Raw genomic sequence first — 24,918 nt, 5'->3', positions numbered from 1 at the left:
TTTTTATGTCATCAATATGTTGATTTTCATGTTCAGAGGGTTTTTTTTGCATAGATGATTTTTTTTCCCTCGTCTACCTTAATGTTTTTCTCGTCTAACGAAAGCGCAGCGTCTCTCAGGGCTTCAGCTTCAGATGTCTTATGTTTGTTTTCTGTTCTTTGAACAGGCTGCGCTGAAATGTCAATTTCCTCCCTGGGGGTTAATAAAATATATTCATTCATCCATTCATTTATTCATCATGCAATCAATAGATAGACATCTAATTTAGAATGCTTATGAGTAATGAGCAATAACATTTTGAAAGGATGCTGCTTGATTCTAGTTTGTACCTTAAGATTCATTGACTCAATCCGTCTGTCACTCCTCTATGTGGCACTGCTCAACCCTCTTTTCTCTCTGCTATGCTACACGTAGCACAGACTGTCATGAATGTTAAGGTTACTAAAGACAGTGGATAAAAGGTTTTCCTGTAACAGTAAGTTGTTTATCCACCATTAGCAAATTGAACAGTGAGTACATGAGTTTGATTGACAACGCTAAGACCTGCCTGCTGGTTGTTACTGGTTGATTTAGTCGGAAACGGTGCATTTCTTTAGATGGCAATAGTAGCAGAGGTTGGAGGAGGTCGATCTTTTCACAGATTATTTGCCTCAAAACTGTCACAACACGGTGACAGTTTTAATAAATATGCAAAAACATGTTTTATAAAAGTTGCACACTTCACTTTTAAGTCATATCTGCAATTCTGTATTTATGTAATTTACCATAACAAATGTAAATGCGCAAAAAACCCCCAAAAAATCCCCACCACAGCTGTACATGTCTGAAGGCTAAGCCAGAAACACCCAGAGAAGCCTGATGTCTGGGTTTCAGAACAGAACTACAATAGAGCTGCTCTGCACCAATCAGGACTTCATATTTGTTCAGGAGTAAATAAAGAAGCGGCTAACTACGGTTTTCTTGTTATGGCTCACTGCAGACCCAGAACCTAACTCCATCCTACTCAGGAGTTGCTCAGTGAAACGGTGGGAGGGTGTGGGGATACATCTGTTGCTGAAATCCTCATTATCTGCCTCCATACCCAGCCAGCTAAAAATTCTCCATACTGAAGGTTTGTATACCTGAGTCTTGGACACCAGCTTCATGAAAGGCCAGCTGTCTTCATGCCTGACCAGCTCCACAGTCAGCTGCTCACAGGCCGACAGCTCGTGGACACCCTGATTCCTCCCAGAGGAGCGTCGGCTGGAGGACGAAGACATTGCTGAGAGAACTGGGAGGACGGTTTTTGATGGTTTGGGAGGTGTAGCTTCTGTGGGAGGAAACGGGGACACAACATTTCAGAAGGATTAGCTGCATGGATCATATGATTATGTGTTGCAGTGACATGGAGGCTGCTTGTCGTTTTGTAACAGGAAATCTCAAGAACACAGTTTGACCTTGGAGCCCATTGTTGGTTTAAGCGGAAATGTAGGCACATGCTAGAAAAAGTCTCAGTGTCAGACATCTGTGTGTGTGTGTGTGTGTGTGTGTGTACTTGGGTCCTTAGTCACAGTTCAGAAATGTGTTTCTAAGCGACAGACATTGCTGTGGAATGTCCAGGATTCCTGTCCAGTTCTCATAACAAAAGTAAATTACTTCATCAGATGCTAATTTCTTAAGTTCTTAATAAGTTCATAAGAGCATACCACAAATTTATGGTAGATAATCAGGAAAGGAATTATTTAATTCCAGACTTTTCTTGAAAATATTCGAAAGCTGCAGATGATAGGAAGGAAGTGACACACCAATAACTACAACATCCTCTGCAGACTGAGCCCTCTGACTGGATTAAGCACTAAAAATACAATAAAACATACTTATGAATAAATTCTACATTAAAACATGAAAAATAATTCACCTACTTTGTGTCAGACAAAAATCTCCATACGAGGTCAGTACAAACGCACGCTGCAGGTCAGTTTTAGGACTGCTAATAATTATTTCGGGACGAAATTATTCTGACAGAAAATAATTGGCAACATCTGCAGATTTTTTATTTAACCATTTGAGCATATTCCATACAATATTACAAATGAATTAAATATGCAAATAAATAATTCAATAATTTTTTTAAATTAAGAAAACTAACATGCACCTGCAACTAAAAACAACAAACTTCTAAAATTTGAAACACTTTACAACACAGTTGATCTGTCCATTATTTTTTGGGAGCACTGCACTGCTCTGGTCCACAGAGTAAACAAAGCTGTAGCAATAGTACAACTTCATAGTTCGACAGTTTTAATCCTTAAAGGGGCAGTGTTATGGTTTTTACAGGCACACATTGCCATTTTATAGCACAATCAGGTCAAATATGATACGTTACCTTCAGTTGTCATAAAAATGTTATTTATATCAAATATGACTCAAATGAAATTGGACTTTGTAATTTAACGTGTCTTTCTGAAACTCCGTCTACAGAAAGTCATCTCAACATGGCTCCTCTACTAATCCTTTATCAACATTTTTACCAACGTTGCTCTGAGAAGTAGCTCCTATAATGAACTCAGCTAATGCACAGTTCCACTTGTTTGCTAATTGCAGCTGACTAGTCTGAAGGAGCTGAGTGAGAGAGGGCTGCTCTGTGAGGCAGAAGCTCGGAAACTGCAGCTCTGAGGAGAAGCTGCGCCTCGAAGGTAGAGCTAGGTCCACTCAGGTGTTTTGCACAGCTGAGTGGTTGCCCTGGGAGATTCAAGAATTTCTCAAACATTCATGAAAAAAAAAAATCCAGGGGGACACTCCTGGTATGTTTTAGATGAGGGAATAACATAACATGATGCAAAGCTAAAAAAAAGTTTTTTTTTTGTTTTTTTTTTTACTTTCATGGCTCCATGTCTTATGCCTGCTGGTGTTTACATGTGCTGAGGTCATCTGTTGCTCTACCTGCTGAGGGCTTCTTGCTGACCTCCCTCTGACCAGGTGAGGTTTTCACGTTGCTCTTTGGGGCGAGAATCTCATTACTCAGGCGGGTGCTGGCACGCTGTCCTGAGCGAGATGACGCTCTTTCGCTCGGTGTCGTGTTTGCTTTGGACGAGGATGCAGAAGCTCTCTTCCCTGAGGTTCTGTTTGGGGACAGATGTTACTGAGCAAAAAAACAAACAAGAGTCGGCATTTTTACCAAAAAAATAAATAATAATACATACTTGGAGGCTGAAGAGTTTTTCCCTGATGAAGTAGTGCTGCTCTTTGGCGGAGCTTGTTGACCTTTGGGCGTGGTTTGTTGGTTTTTGGGCGTGGTTTGTTGGTTTTTGGGCGTGGTTTGTTGTGTTTTGGGCGTGGTTTGTTGTGTTTTGCCTTTGGGAGGTGCAGCCTGGCTCTTTTTGGCACTGCAGAGTGGAAAGTGTTACTTTGGGTTGACTAAAAACTGAGCAAACGTGAACCATTCCATGCTCACCTCACAGCTACCTCTTCCTCCTCCTCTTCATCTTCCTCCTCATCATCATCTTCCTCCTCTTCCGACTCTTCTTCCTCTTCAGAGTCATCTTCTTCCCCATTCTCTTCATCCTCTTCCTCCTCCTCCTCCTCGTCTATGGAGGAGCGCTGTCTGGACGGAAGGCGGCTGGATCTCTGTCTGGGTCGGCAGTCTGGACAGAACCAGCTGCCCTCTGGAACATGCTGAAGGAGAGTTGGATCATTTTCCCTCATTACTTAATAAATATGTTTGGTGGAAGGACAGCTATGTCAGTCATGAATGATGGTGGCTTGCCTTGAGGCGGGGCCTCAGACAGTGGGTGTGGTGTCCTCGGTCACAGCCGTCACACAGCAGCATGCTGTCTGCGTCTCCTTTGCGTCTGCAGACGCGACAGCGGGCATTGAGGACCGAGCGGGACCAGAGGACGCTCCGCTCCAGACTGGACAAGTGAACAAACACCTGAATGGATTCGACACAAAGTACAGCAATGTGTTCACACAACCAGTTTGGATGTCTAGACGTTGGCAACGGTGACGTTGAGTTAGAGAAAGTGACCTGAGACGAGCTTGAACAGGCCTGTAGCGACTCCCTCCATCGGTCCAGCACCGTCCTACCCACCCGACCGCCGTCACTGCTGCCATCTAGCAAAGAAACAAGAGGCAGTAGTAAAAATCTTACTTGGAAGAAGCTGTAAAAAAAACCAGACTGCTGTTCAGTTGTCTAGAGTTCTCTTTTCAGATGAAGGTAAAGTTTGCATTTTAATTTTAAATCAAGGTGCTTGAGTCTGGAGGAAGAGAAGAGAGGGACAAAATCCATGTTGCTTTAAAACTCTAACTGTTATGATGACACCAACGTCCTCATGGACCAACATAGAAGCAATTTGAGGAGGACATTTACTGGGGTTTAGAGTCCAGAGATAAGTTTCCACAGTCTGTGATGCTTTGGAAGCTGCTTCAATGACTATTATTCCTGATGGTCAAGAAAACTATGACCTTTAACCCATAGAAAATCTCTGGGCTGTTGGCAAGAGGAAGATGAGATGCACCAGACCCAACAAGGCAGATGACCTGAGGGCAGCTGTCAGAGCACGTAAGTCCCACACACCATTGATGCAATAATTTATGCAAAAGGAGCCCCAACCAAGTATTGAGTAAGTAGAAACATACTTTACGGAACCCCGTCATTTCTTTTTAAAATATCCCTTTTAATGAGTTGAAGTCCTACCATCAGATGCTTGGTCGTCGTCTTTCTTCTTGTTCTTCTTAACTTTCTGGTCCTTTTTTGAGTCTTCGTCACCTGAAAGTGTGTCATTAACACACAGTGAACGCAACATTCAGACGACCACTCAGAGTTTGTTACAGTTAGAGATGCAGAGAGAAATGCAGATGATTGAAACCGATTCAAACTGGATCAACGGAAACAGTGACTGAAAAGCCCATCCACATAACCTGAAGGATTTTGCTGTATCAGTTTTTTTTCTAACTTTGCTCGGTGTTTCAGCACCTCACTCTGTTATCAAAGAACCAGCGATTACATTAAGTAACCCAACGTTTTTAACAGAGAGAAAAGTCACCGCTATAATATTTGGTCAGTTCAACTTTTTATTTAAAGGGGCAGTACCATGTGTTTTTCAGGCACATAGTGCCATTTTATAGCATAATCAAGTAACCATGTTACCTTTGATTATAAAAATGCTACACAACTTAAAAGAAAATTTGACATTGCAATTTAATGCCTTGAAATAGAGGCTCTGTTATCTTAAACTCCTGCTTTTTCTGAAACTCCGCCTCCAGGAAGTCATCACAACATGGCTCCTCTATTAACCCTTTAGAATAGAATATACTTTCATGATCCCCAAGGGAAAATTTCCTATTCGTTGATAAGCTACTCCACCTGAGGTATTAAATATCAATAATACAAATACAATAATACGAGGCAAAATTTATAAAATATATACATATACTCTTATACCTAAGAGTGATAAGATAGTTCAATATGACAAAATATAAATAAATAATAAATCACGAGCATGCACAACATTTTACCAGCATTACTCTGATAAGTAGCTCCTATAATGAGTTCAGCTCATACACAGTGCCCCAGATGTTTGCCAATTGCTGCAGACTAGTGTGAAGGAGTTGAGTTGCGGAGATGTGTGGGAGGGCTGCTCTGTGTGTTTGGAAACTGCAGAAATCAGCAGAAGACCACTGAACAAGGTTTGCAGACTCACCCAGTGGAGGTTTGAGGAAGCGTCTCTCGATCCCTTGTTCAACATGACAGAGGGCCTGAGCCAGAATTCGAACCGAGCTGCTGATCACCTGAGGAGTCTCACTGCCGCTGGTCCTCCCAGTGGCTTCGGACTTCAGCTCCTGCAGCCTGACACACACACGCGCACACACACACACTTCTCATCAAGGAAACTGAGGTCATTCCATCACATAAGCGTGCAGCAAGCCATGCTGAGTGCACAGACTACCTGTCACTGCCTCTGTCTCTGGTTTTTATGTGACCAGAGTCCATCTCCATGGGCTCCACCTGTCCATTTATCACGCCGTTTTCTTTGCCCTCAGATGCCAGAAGCTCGTAGTTTCCCTCTTCCAGCGCAGAGCGCCAAACATGTCTGTCCATCACCTTAGCAACACCAAAATGAAAGCTGAGCACGGCATCTCTTAGAGGCTACGGGTCATTTGTTATTGTAAGCAGCTGAGCCTACTTTCAGGGTTCCCAGGGACCCCTGGTGGATGCGGTCCTCCAGGTCCAGCAGCAGGTCTCTTAACCTGACCTCCATCCGGGTCTCAGCAGATGCAGAGCAGGGTGAGCGCTCCGCTTCACCTGGACACACAAACAGTTGCTGTCTCAGAGATAACTAGAGACACTGATCTGATTTTAATATGTGTGACGATGTTGAAAAAAAATTGTCGATTGGGTATCAGTGACAATATTCCCGATCCATAAGGGCAGATCTATTCAGTCTAATTCTATACGTTGTGCTCTGAGTGACATCATGTTTTATTATTCATTTTACATTATATTTACAATTCCTAATTGCACTTTATGAACCATTTGAAATATGGTTTGTAAAAGTTTATTTTTACATGTTTGACCAGCTGGTGACGGTGTGTTTCAGTGAGATGTACTTGTGCAGAGTTGGCAATGAATTTATAATTCAGTATATTTATGTCTCCGTTTTAAAAAAAATTTTTTTTTAGCCATGCAAATTACAGCGAAAAGAATTTTATTAAAAAAAAAATCTTTTACTTCTAATTTAACCCTGTTGCGCCGGATTTTCGAGCGTCTGCCTAAATAAATCTTCCTTATTTTAATTGTAAGTAGTTCTTTAAATGTCCTGTGAGATATACTTACCCATGTATCCATAACAACCGGAACTTTCAATATAACAAGTGCCCTGCAGCTGCGAAGTTTCCGTATTAACCCTATACTTGCTGGAAAGTGCAACGTCTGCCCTTTCAGAAACCGTTGGAATTTTTCAGATAGCGCTACGTGTGACGGAATTACAATACTGCAAATTTAGAGGTGTCGGCGCCGACATGGTCCAGTCTAGAAGGGTTAATTAGTCATTTTTTTCCCTTGTATTCCATTTGATTTATCTTTTTTAACTTGTGCCTGTTTTTAATCATTACATTTTTCCAAAAAGAACTTTGACTTGTCTTGTACATGATTTTGCTATGCAAATAAATTTGTCTATTCAGTCAATTCAGCACTGTTTTTTTGTATCGGACCGGTACCGGCCAATATTGCACCTCAGATATTGGTATTGGTAGTGAAAAAGTGGGTCAGTGCTTCCCTAAAGAAAACTGCTGATTTCTAGCTAATCTCATCATATGTGGACAGAAAGGTCAACTCACTGTTGGGGAGCCTGTATTTGCTCTGGTCACAGCTCTGCAGCAGCAGCTGGAGCTTGTCTCTGTCCTGCAGCAGCGCCTCCCGCAGGCCGCTCTCTCTGTGACCTCGAGGGTTTAGAGCCTCGATCAGCTGATCTACGTCCTCTATGGAGCTGTAGAAGTACCACTGGTTGGGACGGTTCACTGGTACTCCATGTGCACTGAGGCTGGAACCAGCACTGTCAGGTTATGAAATCAGAAAATCACAATTAGGAAGCTCTTTAAACTTTAAGCTCTCAGAGATATTTGATGAACACCCACTTTTCTCCAGGTTGTTCAGTCTCAGCTTTTGTTTCCTCCATAGTAGCTGCAGCGTCTTCAGAAGGTTTGGGGCGTGGCAGCAGCATGTCCTCCGTCAGGCCACAGAAGTCCTCTTCCACAAACAGGGCGCAGGCTGATGGGATGAGCCAGTACCTGCGGAACAACCGGTCTTTACCCAGAGGAAGCAGGCAGGTGCAGGCGGCCGCCTTCTGGATTCGCTGCAGCAACTCTTGAACCTGCCAGAAAGACACAGACCTCATAAGCACAAAATACACACTAGCAAACTTTCCATTTCCAGTTTTACGTGTGCATAAAACTTTGTTGGTATTCAAATAATGTCAAAAAAACTGAATTTTGCAATTAATTTTGGAATTTAGTTCATGTGAAACTTGAGGTCATTAACAACATTCCGCGCCTTGCCCCTCCTACCACCACTTCGTCTTTTCTGTCAGTAACAACTGTTGTTGAGGACGTGACTCGTGTGATGTGAAAAGTGTTTCCATTGCAGTTCCGCAAAATGCACTAATTTATATAAGGCCGGGGGAAAAAATCCCCTCAATCTATCGAAAAACATTTTATCAAGAAACACAAGTTCTCTCACAATTGCCATGTTTCCAATAAGTGTATTTATTTCCAGAATGCTCATTTGGCTAAATTTTAAGGTTAATGGAAACGCAGCTAGCGACAACCTCACTGTGTCATGCTCGTCATTTCTCCTTAAAAAAAGTGACCATGTGACCTTTTCCTGCTCCTTCTCCAGCTCCTCTGGGCTCAGGTTGGAGGTCAGGCCGCAGGGTTTGGAATCAGAATGCGTTTGTTGCTGTTGCCCGTCTTCATCTTGGCTCCCTTTACCTAGAGAACAACAGGACAAACTAAATGATGAAATGTATTTCATCTTGGGACAAATCAAATATAATCATCAGTCTATAATAATAATAATCGTTGTCATGTTTGCTTGAGCTGAAAACCTCTACCCATTAGTGCAGTATGTTGAGTCAAAGTGCCCTGCTGGGGATCAGATGTTACCTGTTTTCAGTGTGCTGGACGGAGCATTTTCTTTAGCGTTCTTATCGTGCTGTTCTCCCTCAGAAGCCGTCTCACTGAGGACAGAGGAAACAGGACTGAACACCACTCATTTCCACCGTTTACAGCTTTAATGCTACTAGCCCTTCTCCAGAAGTGATTCAATTCCAAGCCAGCTGAAAGTATTGAGTGTCTTTCCCAGAAGCAGTATTTAGTGTTTACTTTAATATAATCACCAGAAGAAAAAGGTGACATGCTGTATTCTGCAAACACATCCAGTTTTAAAAACAATTCCAAAGAAGCTGACAGAAAATCCACACACAAAGAGAAGGGAATGCTTATCAAAGAATAGGACATGAAGCAGCCCTGAGGCCTGTGTAGAAAAGCAATGCAGCCTCCTTATTCTGGGTGAAGACTTTCTTCCATACCCATTAGCTTGCAGTCTTTCCTTCAATCGATCCTTTTTCTCCCTCAGTCTCAGCTCCTGCTCCCTCAGTTTTTCCTCTTTTCGAACACGAGCCCTAAAAACAAAAATGTTAAACACATCAGATGGGAAACTTAAAACATGAGAAGTAAAAAACACAAAACATCAATGTACCCTTTTTTTTTTTTTTTTTTTTAACGTTCAACCCAGAGTGAAACGTCTTGATTTAGGATGTTAGTGTTACAAAGCAGAGGTCAGAGATCAAATGATACTTACAAGCAGGGTGTGTGTTCCCTACCTTAGAGCGATCTCCTCCCTCTTTCGGCGGTGTTGCTCTGCTCTGATCTCTCTCAGCTCTTGCCTGGCTGCCTTTTGTTCATCCACACAGTCCTCTACCAGATCTCTGCTGGAAGCCAAAGTCAACAGCTTCCCCACCAGAGCCTGAAGGATCTTCAGTTTTTCCGCTGCAAAAAATATAATCTATTTTTCTTTGATTGTTTTAAAATTCACTTTGAATTATCTCTATAAACTGAAAGGTGGACTGATTACTGCAAGGAACATAAAGGGATGACTAGTTTATAAGGAATTGATTACTGCCATTAATAAAAACTGACTTATGGAGTGTTTAATATTGACACATATAAACAAAGAGAAACGGGAACAACTCCTTGTTAGCATCAGTGATCATTTGCAACAAGCGTCAAATTTTCAGAGGCAAAGATTTTTTTTCAAATCAAATCAAATTTTATTTATATAGCATATTTCAGCAGCAAGGCATTTCAAAGTCCTTCACATCTTTCAGTCCGTCTGTGTTGTAGATTTTATCTGAATGTAAGAGCAGTTTCGTCTTTATTGATTTTGCTCACTGTGAAATCGTCTCATCTGTCCTGTCTAAAGACTTCCTACCAAGTTACTGACCTGGTGTGAGGTCATATACTGGAGTGCACGACAACCTCTTCAGCAGCGCTGGGTCAGACAATCGCAGCTCCACGCATGGGTCGTCCATGACCGTGAAACCACCTCGTTTCTGGTAGCGGAACTTTGCGTTGCTATGGTTACAATCGGCGCCGGAGGCTAGGATGTAGAGGCGCAGGATTTCAGATAGCGTGCAGCTGTCCAGGTCCAGCTGTTTGAGCCCTGAGCCCTGATGCAGCTGGGGCCAGGCTGCAGCCAATGAGGCGACAGCAGTCAGAGCCGACTGAGTGGGATCAGAGTCGTCCTCCAAAGCCTCCCACAGGTCTGCATGGAGGAATCAGAGAAACATCAGATGTACTGGCAGCATTCAGCCACAGGGGGTGCAAAGCCCTGGCAGCTATATAGCTCTTAAAGGTGACCTATTAAAGGAAAGGTCAATAGGCTACAAAAGATGTTCACATTTTTTTGTACAAAATCATTCTGAGATAGTGACATTTCAGTCTGCTTAGTTCTGACTATGTTGAGCTCCTTCCAGAATGAGCTGTTTTAGGGCTTCCATCACTTTCAATTCAAATAAGCTGCTGTTGGCCACGCCCCCATATCAAAGTTAACATTCACATGAAAAAACAACTGCCATCAGATGCACGATTATACAACCATACATCTTTGCAGTAATGGAGCCTCCAGCAAGTGGTGTCTGGATGGTAAATGCACAACAAAACACTTGCGAATACATTAGAAAAACCAGCTGACCAAATTGGCTGGAGCTCAGCTTGGGTTGCTAAGTGACGGGCTGGACTTCGCTGAGGTTGCCAGGTGAGTGGCAGGGCATTCCGGACATTGTGATGTTACATTCTGAAAATTTCTTAAACTACTTGCTTTCCAGACATAAATTATACATTATAAATTAAACAAATTATTGCCAAAAACCAGCTTGGTTATTGGTTAAAGCAGTGTTTCCCAACCCTGGTCCTCACCGCCCCCCTGCACTGCATGTTTTAGATGTGCCTCTATTCCAGAACAGCTGATTCAAATGATTGCATGACCATCAAGTACTGCAAAAACCTGTTAATCACCCAGAGATGCAATTCAGGTGTGTGGCAGAAGGGAAACACCTAAAACATGCAGGACAGGGGGGGGCGGTGAGGACCAGGGTTGAGAAACACTGGGTTAAAGCATTTGTTTTTTGTAAAAAAAAAAAAAAAAAAAAAAGCAATAGAGATACAAATGAAAACACAAAAACATGCAAAGGAGACCTATTATGAATTTTGCATAACAGGATCCCTTTAATTTAAAACAAAACACAAGAAAGGATGGTATCAAGAACTGGTACTAATGTAGGGATCATGGTGGACTGATCAGTGTGTGTCCCACCCTCAGCCTGATCTTTGGCCACCTCCTCCTGTTCCTCATCCAGAGCTTGAAAGATGGCCGTCAGGAAGAAGAAAAGCAGCTCACACAAAGGACCTTCTGGGTCAGTGCCGACCAGAGCCTCCTCCAGAACCTCTGTGGGAGGACAAAAATCTGCTTAGACAGACCACTTTATCTGGAAATAAACACTTGCAAAACTCCATTTCATGAAAGAAATTATTTCTAATATTAATGCAAAACACCAGAAACCCCATTGGGCGACTCAATACACAGCAGTATAATGTATAGCAATAGTAAAAAGAAAGTGCACCCTCTAAGGTTTTTGCACATGAACAAATTAAAAAAGATGATTGTGAGACTAAAAAACATCATTCCAAAATAGAACAACCTGCATGTGTAGGTTTGAATTCATAAACATTTCCAGAGCAATACTTACGAATACTCACCCAGAGTAATTCCCTCAGGGAACTCATCTTTCAGGTCAAAGGCCTCACCAAAAGCTCGCAGGAACTCTAGCACCATCAGAGCTTCTCCAAAAAGCTCGGAAGGAAGACGGGTTCTCACCGGCATTGGGCTGGGCAACTCCTGTTGGAACAAACAGGTATTCTACATTTGTATGAACGGAATTTAGAAAATTAAGCCTTTCTTCAAATTCCATGTCCCTTAAGTAAAAGTGATGATATAAACAATTTTTAACTCATTTTTTAAACTGTCTGAATGTGACTGCATGGTACAGCATTCACTTCTGTTTAAAAACATTCCCATTTGTAATATGTGTCTTTAGGACATCAGTTACATAAAGTAGTACCATTTTTTATCACTAAACTCCACACATATTTTTTTAATTTATTGGTATGTATTACTCTCATTGAAAAAACAGTGGAATGGAATGCTTTTAACATATTTTGTATCATCAGAACTGATCAAGAAAAACAAGTTACACAGTGTTTCTCAACCTTTTTCGGCCCAGCGCCCCCCCAGCCTTTGTCCAGGTCCCTCACCGCCCCCCACCAAAGAATTTGCAGGCTACTTTGCACTGACCATTATTTTATTATTAATATTACTATCACTATTGTAGATGTTTTGATGTTTATGCTCGTTTCTGTATTTATCATCAACAAAAAAATCATGGGAATGGAAATTATTTTCACAGGCGTCTATGAAAAATGCAATGAACATTCAAGTTAAATTTGGTAGGCCTAACAGCAGCCAATCAGAGTGGAAAAAATATTTTTGTTCTTTGCCATTTTCTAGTTGTTAATTATTCCACAAAATGACCCGATAAAAAATGTACAACATGCCAGTTTAAACGGAACTATTTGCAAAACGACTGAGCTCTGCAACATTAAAACATGGATAGAACTGTAACTACATTAATCATAGCTCTTCTTCTCTTCAGTGTTTGTCAGTTTCTGGTGGTGCAGCTCTGTGCTGCCTTCAGGAGAATGGGACATCAGAGTATCATCCATAAAATTTCACCCACATGGCATTTATTGTGCAAACCAGAGCTTTCAGTGGAAAAACAAGTTCCAGGTCCTTTTAATGCCATAGAAATATGAGATAGAAACATGGATTATATCTTTATATAGACCCGTCTACTGATTTATAGATTAATAGTTTTACTGGACAGACATTACAAAAACAAATCTGGTTCTTAATCAAATCCTAATGAGTCGAATTGAAAGTGTCATGGAGTCATCAGCCTCATGACATTAACACTGACATGAAAAATAATATTGAAGAAATAAATATATCAAATCTAATTAAAAACAATAATAAGTGATCAGTTCTTTACTGTTATGGTCTATAAAATATATTTATTCTCAGTACTAGATGTGGTCTCAACAAACCCCATGGCACTTCAACAATATTATTTTACCTTTATCTGGAAATGGTGTCCGTTTATTCTTGCCATACAGTCTCTGTATTAATTATTGCGTGAAAGGTCTTGACATACCAGTTTATTCCTCTGTATTTGCTTTAGTTTCTTAGTTTATTCTTGCATTTTGTTCTTCATTCATTTCCATTTAGTTTCCTTTGATTAGTTTTATCCTCTCTTGGTTTATTGCTATGTCCACTTTAGTTTCTTTTCTGTTGCTAGATTTATTTGATCATTTATTGACGCTCACCATCAGTAACTTTCACCCCTCACCTGCTGCGCCGCCTAATCGTCATGTGTTTCACATCATGTGTTGATTTTTCACTGTTCAGCGTCGGATTCTCTGTTTTTATGCCATAATTCACATCTAGTTCGTCGCTCCGTTTTATGTCCCGCTTCTCCTGTTTCAGAGTTTTGCGCAATGTGAACGTCTTTTTTTTTTAACCCCCTAAGGTGCAGGGCGGTCGGGAAGAGTATCAATGGGGAAAAGGCAGACTGACATAAACCTTTTAAAACAACGGAAACAATTTTGGTATTCTGATTATTTAAATTTAAAAGTGCTGTGTTGTTCTATCACCCCCGTTTCATACTGGGATGCCTTACAGCACCATGTTAACGTTATAAAATGAACGCTCTCTATCGTGGTATCACCCATGGAGGGATTTCTTTATTTAAATGGATTCATTTTTCAGAGGGGCGGTACCGCCCACGTTGAGAACCGCTACTCTAGCAGAACATTCAGCAACGGTCTGCCTACTAATTTATTATTTTCCTACAGTGCTAGAAATGATAAAGTATTAATATTTAAATGACATTTAAATATAATTTTCTAAAAGTGAAGAACAACCATACATCTGGTTGTTATTTTTGTCTTTAATTGGTTGATATTTCTACATTTAAAAGTAGTTCAATGAGCATGTTGGCTAATATCTGTTGGCCCAACCTCTGAAGATGCTGCATTCACTGACCTTTAAGTCTTCACACTCCATGTCTTCTCTGGGTTTGTTCCACATCTTCAGTCGCTGGGCATATTTCTTCTTCTCTTCCTTCAGCTTCTCTCGTTCCTGTCAATCAGTTGGTAAAATTGCGGATCAAAGTTTTCCTCTCAAACTGGAAAAGTGTCTTTGATGTTTCCAGTTACTTACTCTGTCTTTCTCCAGTTTCCTACGCTCCCTCTCCTCCCTCTTCCTCTGCTTCTCCTCCTCAAACCTTTGTCTCTGCACCTCCCTCAGCCTGTCCTTGCCTTCTCGCTCCCTCCTTCTGGCCTCCTGTGCCTCCTCCCTCTCCCTCTTCAGCCGGGCCTTCTCATAGCCTGCAGCAGCCATCTCTTCCCGCCTCTGCAGCAGCATCAGCTTCTCCTCCAGCACATTTATTGACGACGTCTGGAAGCAAGTTCACTCAATGAGGCCTTAAATAGACTGGAAATATTCCACCTTAACATTTCAGACTGAATGAATGACAAAATATCCTCCATCAGCTTTTTCTCAGATGACTAACAAAGTTTAGATAACCTTAAGCTTTTTGTTTTGGACTTTGGAAAGTTCTCGTCAACAATCTGAACAGGTGTTAAAGGGATAGCCCACTTAGAGCTTTGGTTAGGTGAGCAGAAGAGTTCATTATTGTCTGCTGGTCATAACTATGAACTGCATGCAGTCTTCAATAAATTAGTTTTTACTATCTGAAGAAGCTCATTTGACAGGTTAAATTTACCTTTTCAAAATAAACTTTCAGCAGGTATTGAGCATATTTTTTATGTTAACGTGTTTTTTTTATTGGTCTGATGTAATATTCTAATTTTAAATGTCATTTTCATTAGCTGCAAGCAGAAAATTATAATTAAAGGAGCAGTATTATATGTTCTATAAAATGGGGCTGGAGAACAATCAAGTAACTATACTACCTTCAGTTATTATAAAATCACTATGCCAAACATGACTTCAAATAAATTTGACTTTGTAATTAACAACCTGAAATAGGGCCTCTGTCCCTTTAAAAACTCCTGCTCTTTCTAAAACTCCGCCTTCAGGAAGTCATGACAACATGGCTCTATTGAGAAATAGATCGTAATGAACTCAGCAGGTGTTTGTTAATTGCTGCTGGCTAGTCTGAAGGAGCTGAGTGGGGAGCCACGGGGTGGGGCTGCTCTGTGTGTTTAGAAACTCGAAGGCGGTTCTAGGTCCACCAGGCGTTTTGCATAGCTGAATGGTGCCATGGAGATTAAATGATTTCTCAAACATGCATGACAGAATCAATGCGACACTCCAGGTATGTTTTAGGTGAGGGAATAACATTATAACATTATGGAAAGCTCAAAAAAAGTTGATTTTAGATGATAAAACCCTTTAACAGAAGCTGAGTAATACCAGTTTGTGTGTAATTAATATATACATGTATGTAACATGTTTCACTTACTGGTAAAGTTCTTGACAAATTGACTTTTCAATAACATTGTAATTTATTAAATGGGTCTGTGTGTTGGTCTTTTATTGCATATAATCCTGAGCTTCAAGAAACCACATATCATGAATACTTCTCTTAGATCTCATTACTAGCCTTAATGTTAGCCAACAAAACATTTGACAAGACTGAATCCCAGCCATAGAAATGTACGCCTAATATAGTTCTAGTATTTAAATGCATTTATGATTTTATAGAAACATTAGAAAACGTTCTGAAGTTCTTGCTGACAGCACACCGACATTATTTGCCTGTAGAGCAAGATAACAGATGTGATCATCTGACCCAGATTTTAAGATCAGATGTAAACCGTTAAAGCCGTCTACTAGTATCTGAGTAAGTCAGGGCATGTTGACGCAAGCTCCAAACAGGGAAGATTAAACCAAGACTTGATAGCCTCATGTTCAGCATGAACACAGAAACATTGTCTGAACAAGAGCTAGTGTTTTATCAAGCAGTAATAACTGCTAAATTAGAAAGAATTGACCAACAAGAAAAGATAGACATAATATTCAGCTTTGTCTCACCAATAAGAGTTCCAGATTTCTTTGAGGTCTTATTACAAATGAGCATTGCCTCTCATCATCCTGCGGGGTGCACGTACCTGTCCAGGGGAGCCATTAGAGTGGAGGCTGAAGGGGAAAATGGGGGGATCATCAGGGAAGAACTGAGAGAAGGTCTGTTCAGACAGCCTGTACTTCTTCACTGTAGAAGGCTAAAAAACAAACGGACACCGCTGTGAGTTAACAGGATCTACTGTCATTTCCTGCAGAGCAGGTGACACTAATGGAGCTCCTACCTTTAGAACAATGCATCCCCTCTGAGGCTCACAATGCTGCTTGAAGAGGAGTTTCAGTCTCTCTCTGGATAGGGTCGTTTTCTTACGACTGAGAAAAAAACCAAACAAACAGAGTAACAACTACTTTAGAATCAGAACCAGTGGTCTCAAACTCCAGACCTTCAGAGCCGGTCTCCTGTCTGCTTCCAATATCCAATTTCAGCTCGTCAGCATAGTTCTGTAGAGCTGTACTCCATGCTAGTGAGGCAGTTTAATCACCACTGCCCAGAACTAATGATGATGTTTAAGATTTGTGCGAAAAAATCTCACAGAGATCAGTTTGAAAATTATTCCAGCAAACTCCGCTCCTCCAGATTAACCAGCTAAACCATGGTAACTCCAAACACAAATCTGGACGCTGTTCAGCTGAACAAAACAGCATCCAAAGAGTCTTGCTGTCCACTGTCATAACATTATGACTCACTAATAAACATGTTCAGTTTTATTCATTCGCTCACAATGGGATATTTAAGAGTTTTGAAACCTTGCAGAAGGATCATGGACTGGAAAAAGATTATTTTTTTTAGGTACATGCAGGTGAGACATTATTTTACTAAAAATGTTAAAGAGGTGTTGAGAAAAATTGATTCAAGTTTCATGGGGGTATTTCTATCACTAATTAGGCCCAGATCAGACAGCAGAATTAGCTCTAAATTATATAATGCCATACAGCCATCTAAACAAGAGAATACAGAGTATATGAAGAGAAAAGGGGAAAATGAAATGAAGGTAATAATCTCACAAGAAAGCTGGCAGGAAATATGTCAACTGCAGTGGATCTCGACCGGCTCAAACACATGGCGGGAGTTTTGCTGGAAAAACATTACACGATTTTTTGCTACACCCATTCAGAGACGATATCAAAGAAACGGAGACGCCTGCTGGAGACTCTGTGGGTCTAAGGGAGCCAACCACTTCCATGTTTTTTGGGACTGCCAGGTAATAAAACCATATTGGGAAGAGCTCCACAAACATATTGAAAATGTATTCAATGTAAACATCCCATTCAAATGTGAAGCGTTGTACCTGGGCAACCTACAATTAGACTCATGGACCAATAAGGACAAAAAACTGCTGGCTATTCTATTGGCAGCCAGTAAGAAAGCCGTCACAAGGAAATGGCTAAAACCAGACCCACCCACTATTGATGAATGGATTGAGATTGTTTACCGGATTTATGCTATGGAAAAGATTTCTTTTTCCCTCCAAGTTGAAATAGGAAAATTTTATAAGATCTGGACCAAATGGACTGAGTATGTAAAACCAATTAGATCTGACTTCATTTGATTATTCTTGTGAATTATGTGTCCTGCCCTTTTATGTTCATGTGGTTTTTATTGCTCGAGTTGGTGCAATCCCTATTTTTGTTCAGTGTTGTTAATTTTTGTTATCGTTCACAACTAAAATTAGTAACAGTCTGTAAAAGAAAATACCAGAAAGGCAGTATGTATGTACAAAATTACTTTGACCCTCTGCTTCTATCTTTATGTACAACCTTAAATGGGTTAAGCTAAAATTAACGAATGTAATGGAAATCTCCATCCATCCATGTTCTTACTCCCCTGTCTCTCAGTGGGGTCGGGAGGTGCTGGTGCCCATTTCCAGATAGCGTACTGGGCGAGAGGCGGGGTCACCCTGGACAGGTCGCCAGTCTGTCGCAGGGCAACACAGAGACACACAGGACACACACACACACCCCTAGGGACAATTTAGACAGCCCAATTAACCTGACAGTCATGTTTTTGGACTGTGGGAGGAAACCAGAGTACCCGTAGAAAACCCACACATGCACAGGGAGAACATGCAAACTCCATGCAGAAAGACCAGGGCCGGGAATCAAACCCAGAACCTTCTTGCTGCAAGGCAACAGCTCTACCAACTGCGCCACTGTGCAGCCCCAAGAAATAAATATATCAAATCTAATTAAAAACATAAATAAGTGATAAGTTCTTTACTGATAAGTAAAGAACTTATCACTTCGATAAGAACTTTTAACTTGTCGATAAAAAAAAAAAAAACATGTTCAGTTTGTCGTTTCAGTTGCTAAAGTTATCTAAAAGCTGCTTATCTGAAGGCTAATTCTAACTTTACAAAACCTTACTTCAAAAAGTGAAAGATAACCCTTGACGTAAAATAAACAGGTCAAATAAAACTCAGCTACTTAAAAGGGAACTGCCTTTCCTCAGACATGTTGAGACATCCATGAGGTTGAAGGCTGATTGGTGTACATCATGTTTGATCCTTTGTTATGGAGCAGGCTGGATTTGGAAATGTGTCCCTTCTGGAATTCTCAGAGTAAGCATCTTCAATTAGTTTACAAAAACAAATTATGAGATTAGACTCTTACCTGATTTGACTGGCTTTGACCGTGAAAGGTTCGCTGTTTTCATCCTTGACAATCCTCACTCTGTAATTAAACGCTGATGGACTCAAGGGCTTCTTTCCACTAAAACACAAAATAAACAGTTTATGAGAAGGGGAGATTTATTGTGTCAACACAACCTGCGTTGTTCCAATGCCGTTCTATATTATTTAATCTTTTATGTCCTAAATTTAAAATCTTCATCTGGATAATTTTGTTTATTTCAATTGTACACAGTTCTTTAAATGTTCTGTCAGTAAATATATGTTTCCATTGATCCATTTTAAAAGAGTGCTGAACCAGAAGACCTGAGGTTGATACAACAGCAGATCTTTAATGTTTTCTGGTAATAAGCCATTCAGTGATTATAAACCAACAGTATTTTAAAATCTATTCTCTGAGCTACAGGGAGCCAGTGTGGTGACTTTAGAACTGGTGCGATGAGCTCCATCTTCTTGGTTTTAGAGAGAACGTGAGCAGCAGCGTTCTGGATCAGCAGCAGCTGTTTGATTGATTTGTTAAGCAGACCTGTAAAGACACTGTTGCAGTAATCAGTACAACCCATGGATGAGTTTCTCTAGATCTCGCTGAGACATTAGTCTACCTTCTGCAGATGATAGAAGGCCGACTTTGTAAATGTCTTTATGTGGCCCTGAAGTTTCAGATCAGAATTCATCATTACTTCCATGTTTCGGGCCTGATCGCTGGTTTTCAGTTGTAATAAATGAAGCTATGCACCGACTCCAGATCGTTCCTCTTTAGGTGCAAAGATAACTTTAGTTATGTTTATGTTCAGCTGGAGAAAGTTTTGGCACATCCACACATTTATCTGTTCTAAGCATCTATCTAATTTCACTTCTTTTATGTTTTGTCCTAGTGTTTCTCTGGTCTGGTGTTCTGTTTGGCTGCGAGTCCTTTCTGGAGGAGGCCATCGTGTGACATAATGATGACATCACCTAATCATTCTCCCTCTCCTGCTATTCATTTTTTACTAACACAGAAGGTTAGTAAAAAGTTTCTTTTGTGTCTCTGCTCTGTCTCCTCAGACCTCCAGTCGGTCGTGGTAGATGGCTGCTTATACTGACCCAGGTTCTGGTTAATTGGAGGTTTCTTCCTGTTAAATAGGAGTTTATCCTCTCCACTGTCACTACATGCATGCTGAGTAGGAGGGATTGCAGTAAAATCAACAACTCCATGCCAGCGGTTGTCTACCGTTGCCCCCTGCTGGTCCAGGAGGAGTGAATACTGCGAGTCAATGACTGGATGCAATCTGCTGGGTTTACTTAGAAACTTTTAAAACTAATTAGAATAATGAACTAAATTTCTTACACTGTTTGATAACTAGTATCAATAGGAATGTATGTATAATGAATTGCTTATAAAATGCCTCGAGATGACATTTTTTGTTAATTGTCGTCATATAAATAAACTGAATTGAACTAATTGGCATAAGTACATAAATGTGGGATTTTCTTTACATCTTAGAAACAGGAAATCTCCACAGCTCTACTACGCAACAGAAATAACATCAGAAGAGCGACACAGGAAGCACATCATACACAAAGCTCTTAGTGCACTGGAAACAAGGCCAACCTCCTGCTTTAACTGGATGGAGCCTGAATCTGCTGTTGGCTACATGGTTCTACTGCAGATCTGGATCAAATCCGCTAACCCTGTTCTGCCTGTCCATAACTCAAATAATCCCAGCTCAATTTTTTTGCATACAAACAGTTTGAGGAATTGTGTTCCAGAGTATTTTGTGATCTACTAACCCGTTGAGATGTGCTGTGGAGCTCTGGAAGGCGTCACTCTCCTCGTCGCTGTCACTAATCACAATGGTGTCGCTGTCTGCTGCCTTGCTTTGCCGGTTAGTGAGTGGCGCTCCGTTAGCACAAGCGTAAAGTGACAACACCTGCACGATCTCGCACACACGCCTGAAATACACACAGCATTTACACTTGGGAAAGCTGAGAATAGTCCAATAGGACTCACCTACAGACTCTTGAAATGTTACTAAAAGTCAACAAGTCAGGCATAAACTGAACACTGAAACATTTCATATGTAAGGTGATGGGACATAGCTATGAAGCATGAAGACTGATAACAGCTTGACAAGAATTATCACTATTAAAACTCGTCAATAATTAGCTTCTCCTACAGGTCAGCAGGCAGCTGTGAGCTAATGCTATGTGAACAGGACTAACAGGAAGAGTGTTCAGAACCGCAACCCAAACCAAAAGTAGAGAAGAACATTGCCTCTAATGATCAAAAGCTTTCAATTACCAATGTACACAAAACTTTTTTGAAATTCCACTAATATAATAAAAAAAAGAAATCACAATTGCAGCGTTTCCATTAAATAAGAAATTAAAGTCACACGTGAATAAGATTGTTCATGGGTCAAGTCATTAAAAAAAACATGCAGTGCTGTCATCCTAATACCACTTCCTGTCATCATCTTTGTAATTTTCACCAGTAGTAACATCTGGATGTTGATCACATGATGCGAAAAAAAGAGTTTCCATTCAAGTTTTGTGAAATGCATCAATTCTGAGAGCTGAAGGCTGCTAGTTCTCCACTGGTTTCTATATGGCTGATAAATCCCAAAACTCATCAAGAAATATGAGTTTTTATTTATTTTTTAACTGGCACGTTTCCATTAAGCAAATTCATTTTCATAATACCAGTTTGCACAGTTTTATGGTAAATGGAAACGTAGTTATAGATGTCCTTGATGGTGACTCACGGAGCCTGAAGATGAACATTAAAACTAGGTTACTGGTGCATACCTAGTTCCGTTGCGTCCGCTCACATCCACTATCTCTCCTGGGAAGAACCGATCCTTGACGAAGCCGTAGACGTCCTCGCAGAGCTCCGACAGCCTGCAGTGGCGGCTCAGAGCAGCCAGGTGGAGCATTGGCACCACCAGGGCCTGAGGGAAGCTCTCCAGGCTCTGCTTCGCCCGCCGCTCGCTCTCCACAGCCTCCAGGTAGGTGAGGCCGGCTCGGCCCGTCAGAGCACAGCTCCACACCAAACTGTTGCAAAGGATGGTCCTCTCAAAGAACTCACTGTGGGAGGGAGGGACATAAAAACAGCTGATTCACATCTTCACAGAACTTCATGCAGCATGTTGCAATTTTTAGATACAAACAGCACACAGGCTAATGGGAATTCTGATTCAAACAAAGAAATGTTCAGAACCTTGGTGAGCCAATAATTAAGTCAAACCTAAATTGTTAATAATAACCCTTGTCCATCTTGATCTTTTCTCTTTTATATCAGCTAAGATGTAATAGTTGGAAAAAAAATCAACTCCTGTCCTTGGCATAATTTTTTTTCTCCATTGACACCAAGAACATGTATGTAAATATTGGTTCTTTGGAACAGTTGAAGCCCGCATATCAATTTGGATGCTGAATGGCTTAAAAAATAAAAATAAAACTGTCAAAGAATCAAATTTGAGCATTTCTGTAGGTAATTTTTATACTTATTCCAAGAAACAATCAAAAACTAGAGCTTGCAGAAATAAACCATTGGCCCACTTGTTAGGCTGCCTTTTATTTTAGTCTCCATGTATATTTTTGTCACTCGATATTTACGGAAGTTGTCTATTACATAGATTTAACATGTAAATTTTACAATGCACATTTTCAAAGATGAATATGACTAGTAATTGTGTAATACGTCATGTTTTTTTTTTGTGGTTTCTTTTTTAGGGAATTGTATGAAACACTGGTTCTCAAATGTTTTAGAAACTATGGCACTTCAGTCAATAATTGACTTTCCCAACCACCATTTTTTGGGGCATTTTAGACAGCATTACCCCACTAGTTTCAGTTTCTTATGGTACCATGTAAGAGCAAAACAAAAATAAAAAAAATGTATATCCCTGGCATGTTTACTTAATGATGCAAACTGATTATGCACTGAGTTTTAATTCAGAAGTTGAAGCTTTTAAGATTGTAACTGGAGAAATTAACAGAAAGGTCCCTGAGAATCAAACCTGTCAGCAGGAAAGTTGTAGGTTTCTCACAAGTCTTTTTACCCGACATCCAATATGGCTGCCTTTTGACAGTAACAGTTAAAAACTGTTTATTTGCACTTTTAACTAAGTTTATCCTCATTAAATAGTTTCCACAAACTGTAACATATAGCCTAATCGAATAAAAATGAGCAACAATGTCTGAAAGAACAAAATGTAGTAGACGATGTGATTATGTTTACTGATGGTGGTTAGCCTGATCACTGAGCACAATTATTAGGAAATCCTACTAGTTCCCGAATTTCATGACTAAATTAGGTTTTATATCATTCCTACATACAATGTCTGACTTCAGAAGTTAACGGGTCACCACATGAGTCAAATATTTCATATTTATAGGTTTTTGTTTGTATAATAACCCTCCTAGATTATGTGAATGAGTGGACTGTGTATATGGGCTAAACTCTCCAAGCTAAGCTCTGGTAGCTACCAAGCTAACAGTCACTTTAGCTAGCCAACCGTACACCTGTCCCGCTCCTACTGACCTTTTACTACCCGCTTTAACCTGTTTCCTACTGTCCTTGGGGCTCTCGCATCTTGGTAAAAAAATAACCTATATATACTATTTTACTATAAAGTTAGCTTTTATGTTTTGTGTGGAAGTTTTTCTCATTGATAGAACATCCCAAACTTACTTTAAGCGTTTTTTTTTTGTTTTTTTTTTAAGAGTGGAGGCTGCTACTTACTCATAGGTCCTGAAGATTTCATGAGTAATTTTACAGAGAAACACTTCTTCGTCCGGTCGAAGATCAGCCGGAGGTTTCTGTCGGGTAAAGGGCTTTCTGTGGAGTAGCGGCATCTCTTCGCTCCGCTTCCACTCTGAAAGAAAGAGGAGCGAAACCGGGTCACTCGTCTTTACCGAATAAAACACGAAAACTCAAGTGAAACGCCTCAGCTAAAAGCCCAGCGCTGAAGCAGAGCCCCGGTTAGAATGTGGCAGGAGCTCGACAGAACAGCAGGAGTGAAGAGGAGGTGGTGAGCGGGTCTTTTGTTACACGCGCCGATAATCCAGCCCGCATGGAAGTGCTCCTCTTCATTATCTCCCAGCCGACACGCTAAACTCAGAGCCAATTCAGCACAAAGCTCACAACTTCATTCCTCCGACACTCGGTACGCTAAAACAGACAGAGAAACCGATAAAAACGGCCGGTCTTTACCAAGTTGTGAAACGATGAAGCGATAACAGGCGGTCCGAAATGAGGAGGAAGAACTCCGGGCTAAGCCGTCTCACTGGCGGCTTGTTGACGAAGTTTTAAGCCTCTTCACGGTCAGCTGGGAATTTTCAGTACTTCGCCTACGTTTGTTTCTTGAGCGTAAGAAAAGGAAAATGTCGGTGAATCCGCAACAACAGGGTCCATTTATTAAGAATAAAGTGTTCGGAAGATCTTTTAAATATATTAAAACACCTTTGTCAAAAAATTTACACACTCAAAAAATATTTGCACACTTTTATTGACAGGCGGGTTCAAATTCAATCATCTTGACAAAGTAACAGAGCTGGAAGGGAAAAAAATAAAGAAACTGAGTCCCGCCGAAGACTGTAATGATCGACAGCGCCTATTCAAATTTAAATGAAGCCATAAGCAGAATGGAATTTTGGGGCACACTTCTATTTAACCCATCACCCACCACTGACGTTTATTTCTCCATGGTTGACTATTTTTCCATTTTGCATTTAAAGCTATTTGTTTTGCAGTTTTCCTGTAAGCATTCTTTAAATGACAGTAGAGCATAATGTTTTTGTCACATTGCATTATTTATCAAACGAATAGTACTTCAGTTAAAGATTTTAAATAGTAATAATATGAAACAATTCTCAAAGTAACTACAAAGTTGAGCTTAAACAGGATGAAATAAGACAGGAAAGTCTCTAATTTCCTTCTTTTTAAGCAATTTTATAGGAAATTCAGATATTTTTGGCCTCTTGGATTTTTCCTTAACTTGTTCAGATCATTTGAAGTGGATAAAGGTGACATTTGATAACTTTCTTCAA

At 40.5% G+C, this 24,918-nt stretch overlaps 1 protein-coding gene across 2 annotated transcripts in view; it reads right to left on the bottom strand.

Moving 5' to 3' along the window:
* Positions 1-24,235, bottom strand: part of baz1a (bromodomain adjacent to zinc finger domain, 1A) — a 30,706-nt gene extending 6,471 nt beyond the window's left edge. Inside the window, exons 1-28 of one of the 2 annotated variants that reach the window (XM_081603440.1) lie at positions 24,083-24,235; positions 23,612-23,744; positions 21,673-21,951; positions 20,656-20,817; positions 18,869-18,967; positions 16,483-16,570; positions 16,288-16,398; positions 14,372-14,608; positions 14,195-14,290; positions 11,794-11,932; positions 11,351-11,482; positions 9,980-10,300; positions 9,360-9,525; positions 9,066-9,158; positions 8,641-8,714; positions 8,354-8,466; positions 7,615-7,850; positions 7,318-7,532; positions 6,165-6,283; positions 5,928-6,082; positions 5,682-5,827; positions 4,676-4,747; positions 4,007-4,092; positions 3,746-3,910; positions 3,434-3,654; positions 3,183-3,365; positions 2,923-3,101; positions 1,122-1,309 (exon numbers count right to left, since the gene is read on the bottom strand). In XM_081603440.1, the coding sequence (XP_081459566.1) occupies positions 1,122-1,309; positions 2,923-3,101; positions 3,183-3,365; positions 3,434-3,654; positions 3,746-3,910; positions 4,007-4,092; positions 4,676-4,747; positions 5,682-5,827; positions 5,928-6,082; positions 6,165-6,283; positions 7,318-7,532; positions 7,615-7,850; positions 8,354-8,466; positions 8,641-8,714; positions 9,066-9,158; positions 9,360-9,525; positions 9,980-10,300; positions 11,351-11,482; positions 11,794-11,932; positions 14,195-14,290; positions 14,372-14,608; positions 16,288-16,398; positions 16,483-16,570; positions 18,869-18,967; positions 20,656-20,817; positions 21,673-21,951; positions 23,612-23,724 (4,188 nt within the window). In that variant the 5' untranslated portion in view covers positions 23,725-23,744; positions 24,083-24,235. The other variant, XM_081603441.1, reaches the window with a different exon arrangement.
* Positions 24,236-24,918: the final 683 nt, after the last annotated feature.

Source organism: Poecilia reticulata, chromosome 22, assembly GCF_904066995.2.
Source record: "Poecilia reticulata chromosome 22, P_reticulata-male-v2, whole genome shotgun sequence".
NCBI lineage: Eukaryota > Metazoa > Chordata > Actinopteri > Cyprinodontiformes > Poeciliidae > Poecilia > Poecilia reticulata.
Note: the sequence above shows the minus strand (reverse complement) of the source record. Positions and strands in the feature narration are given on the sequence as shown.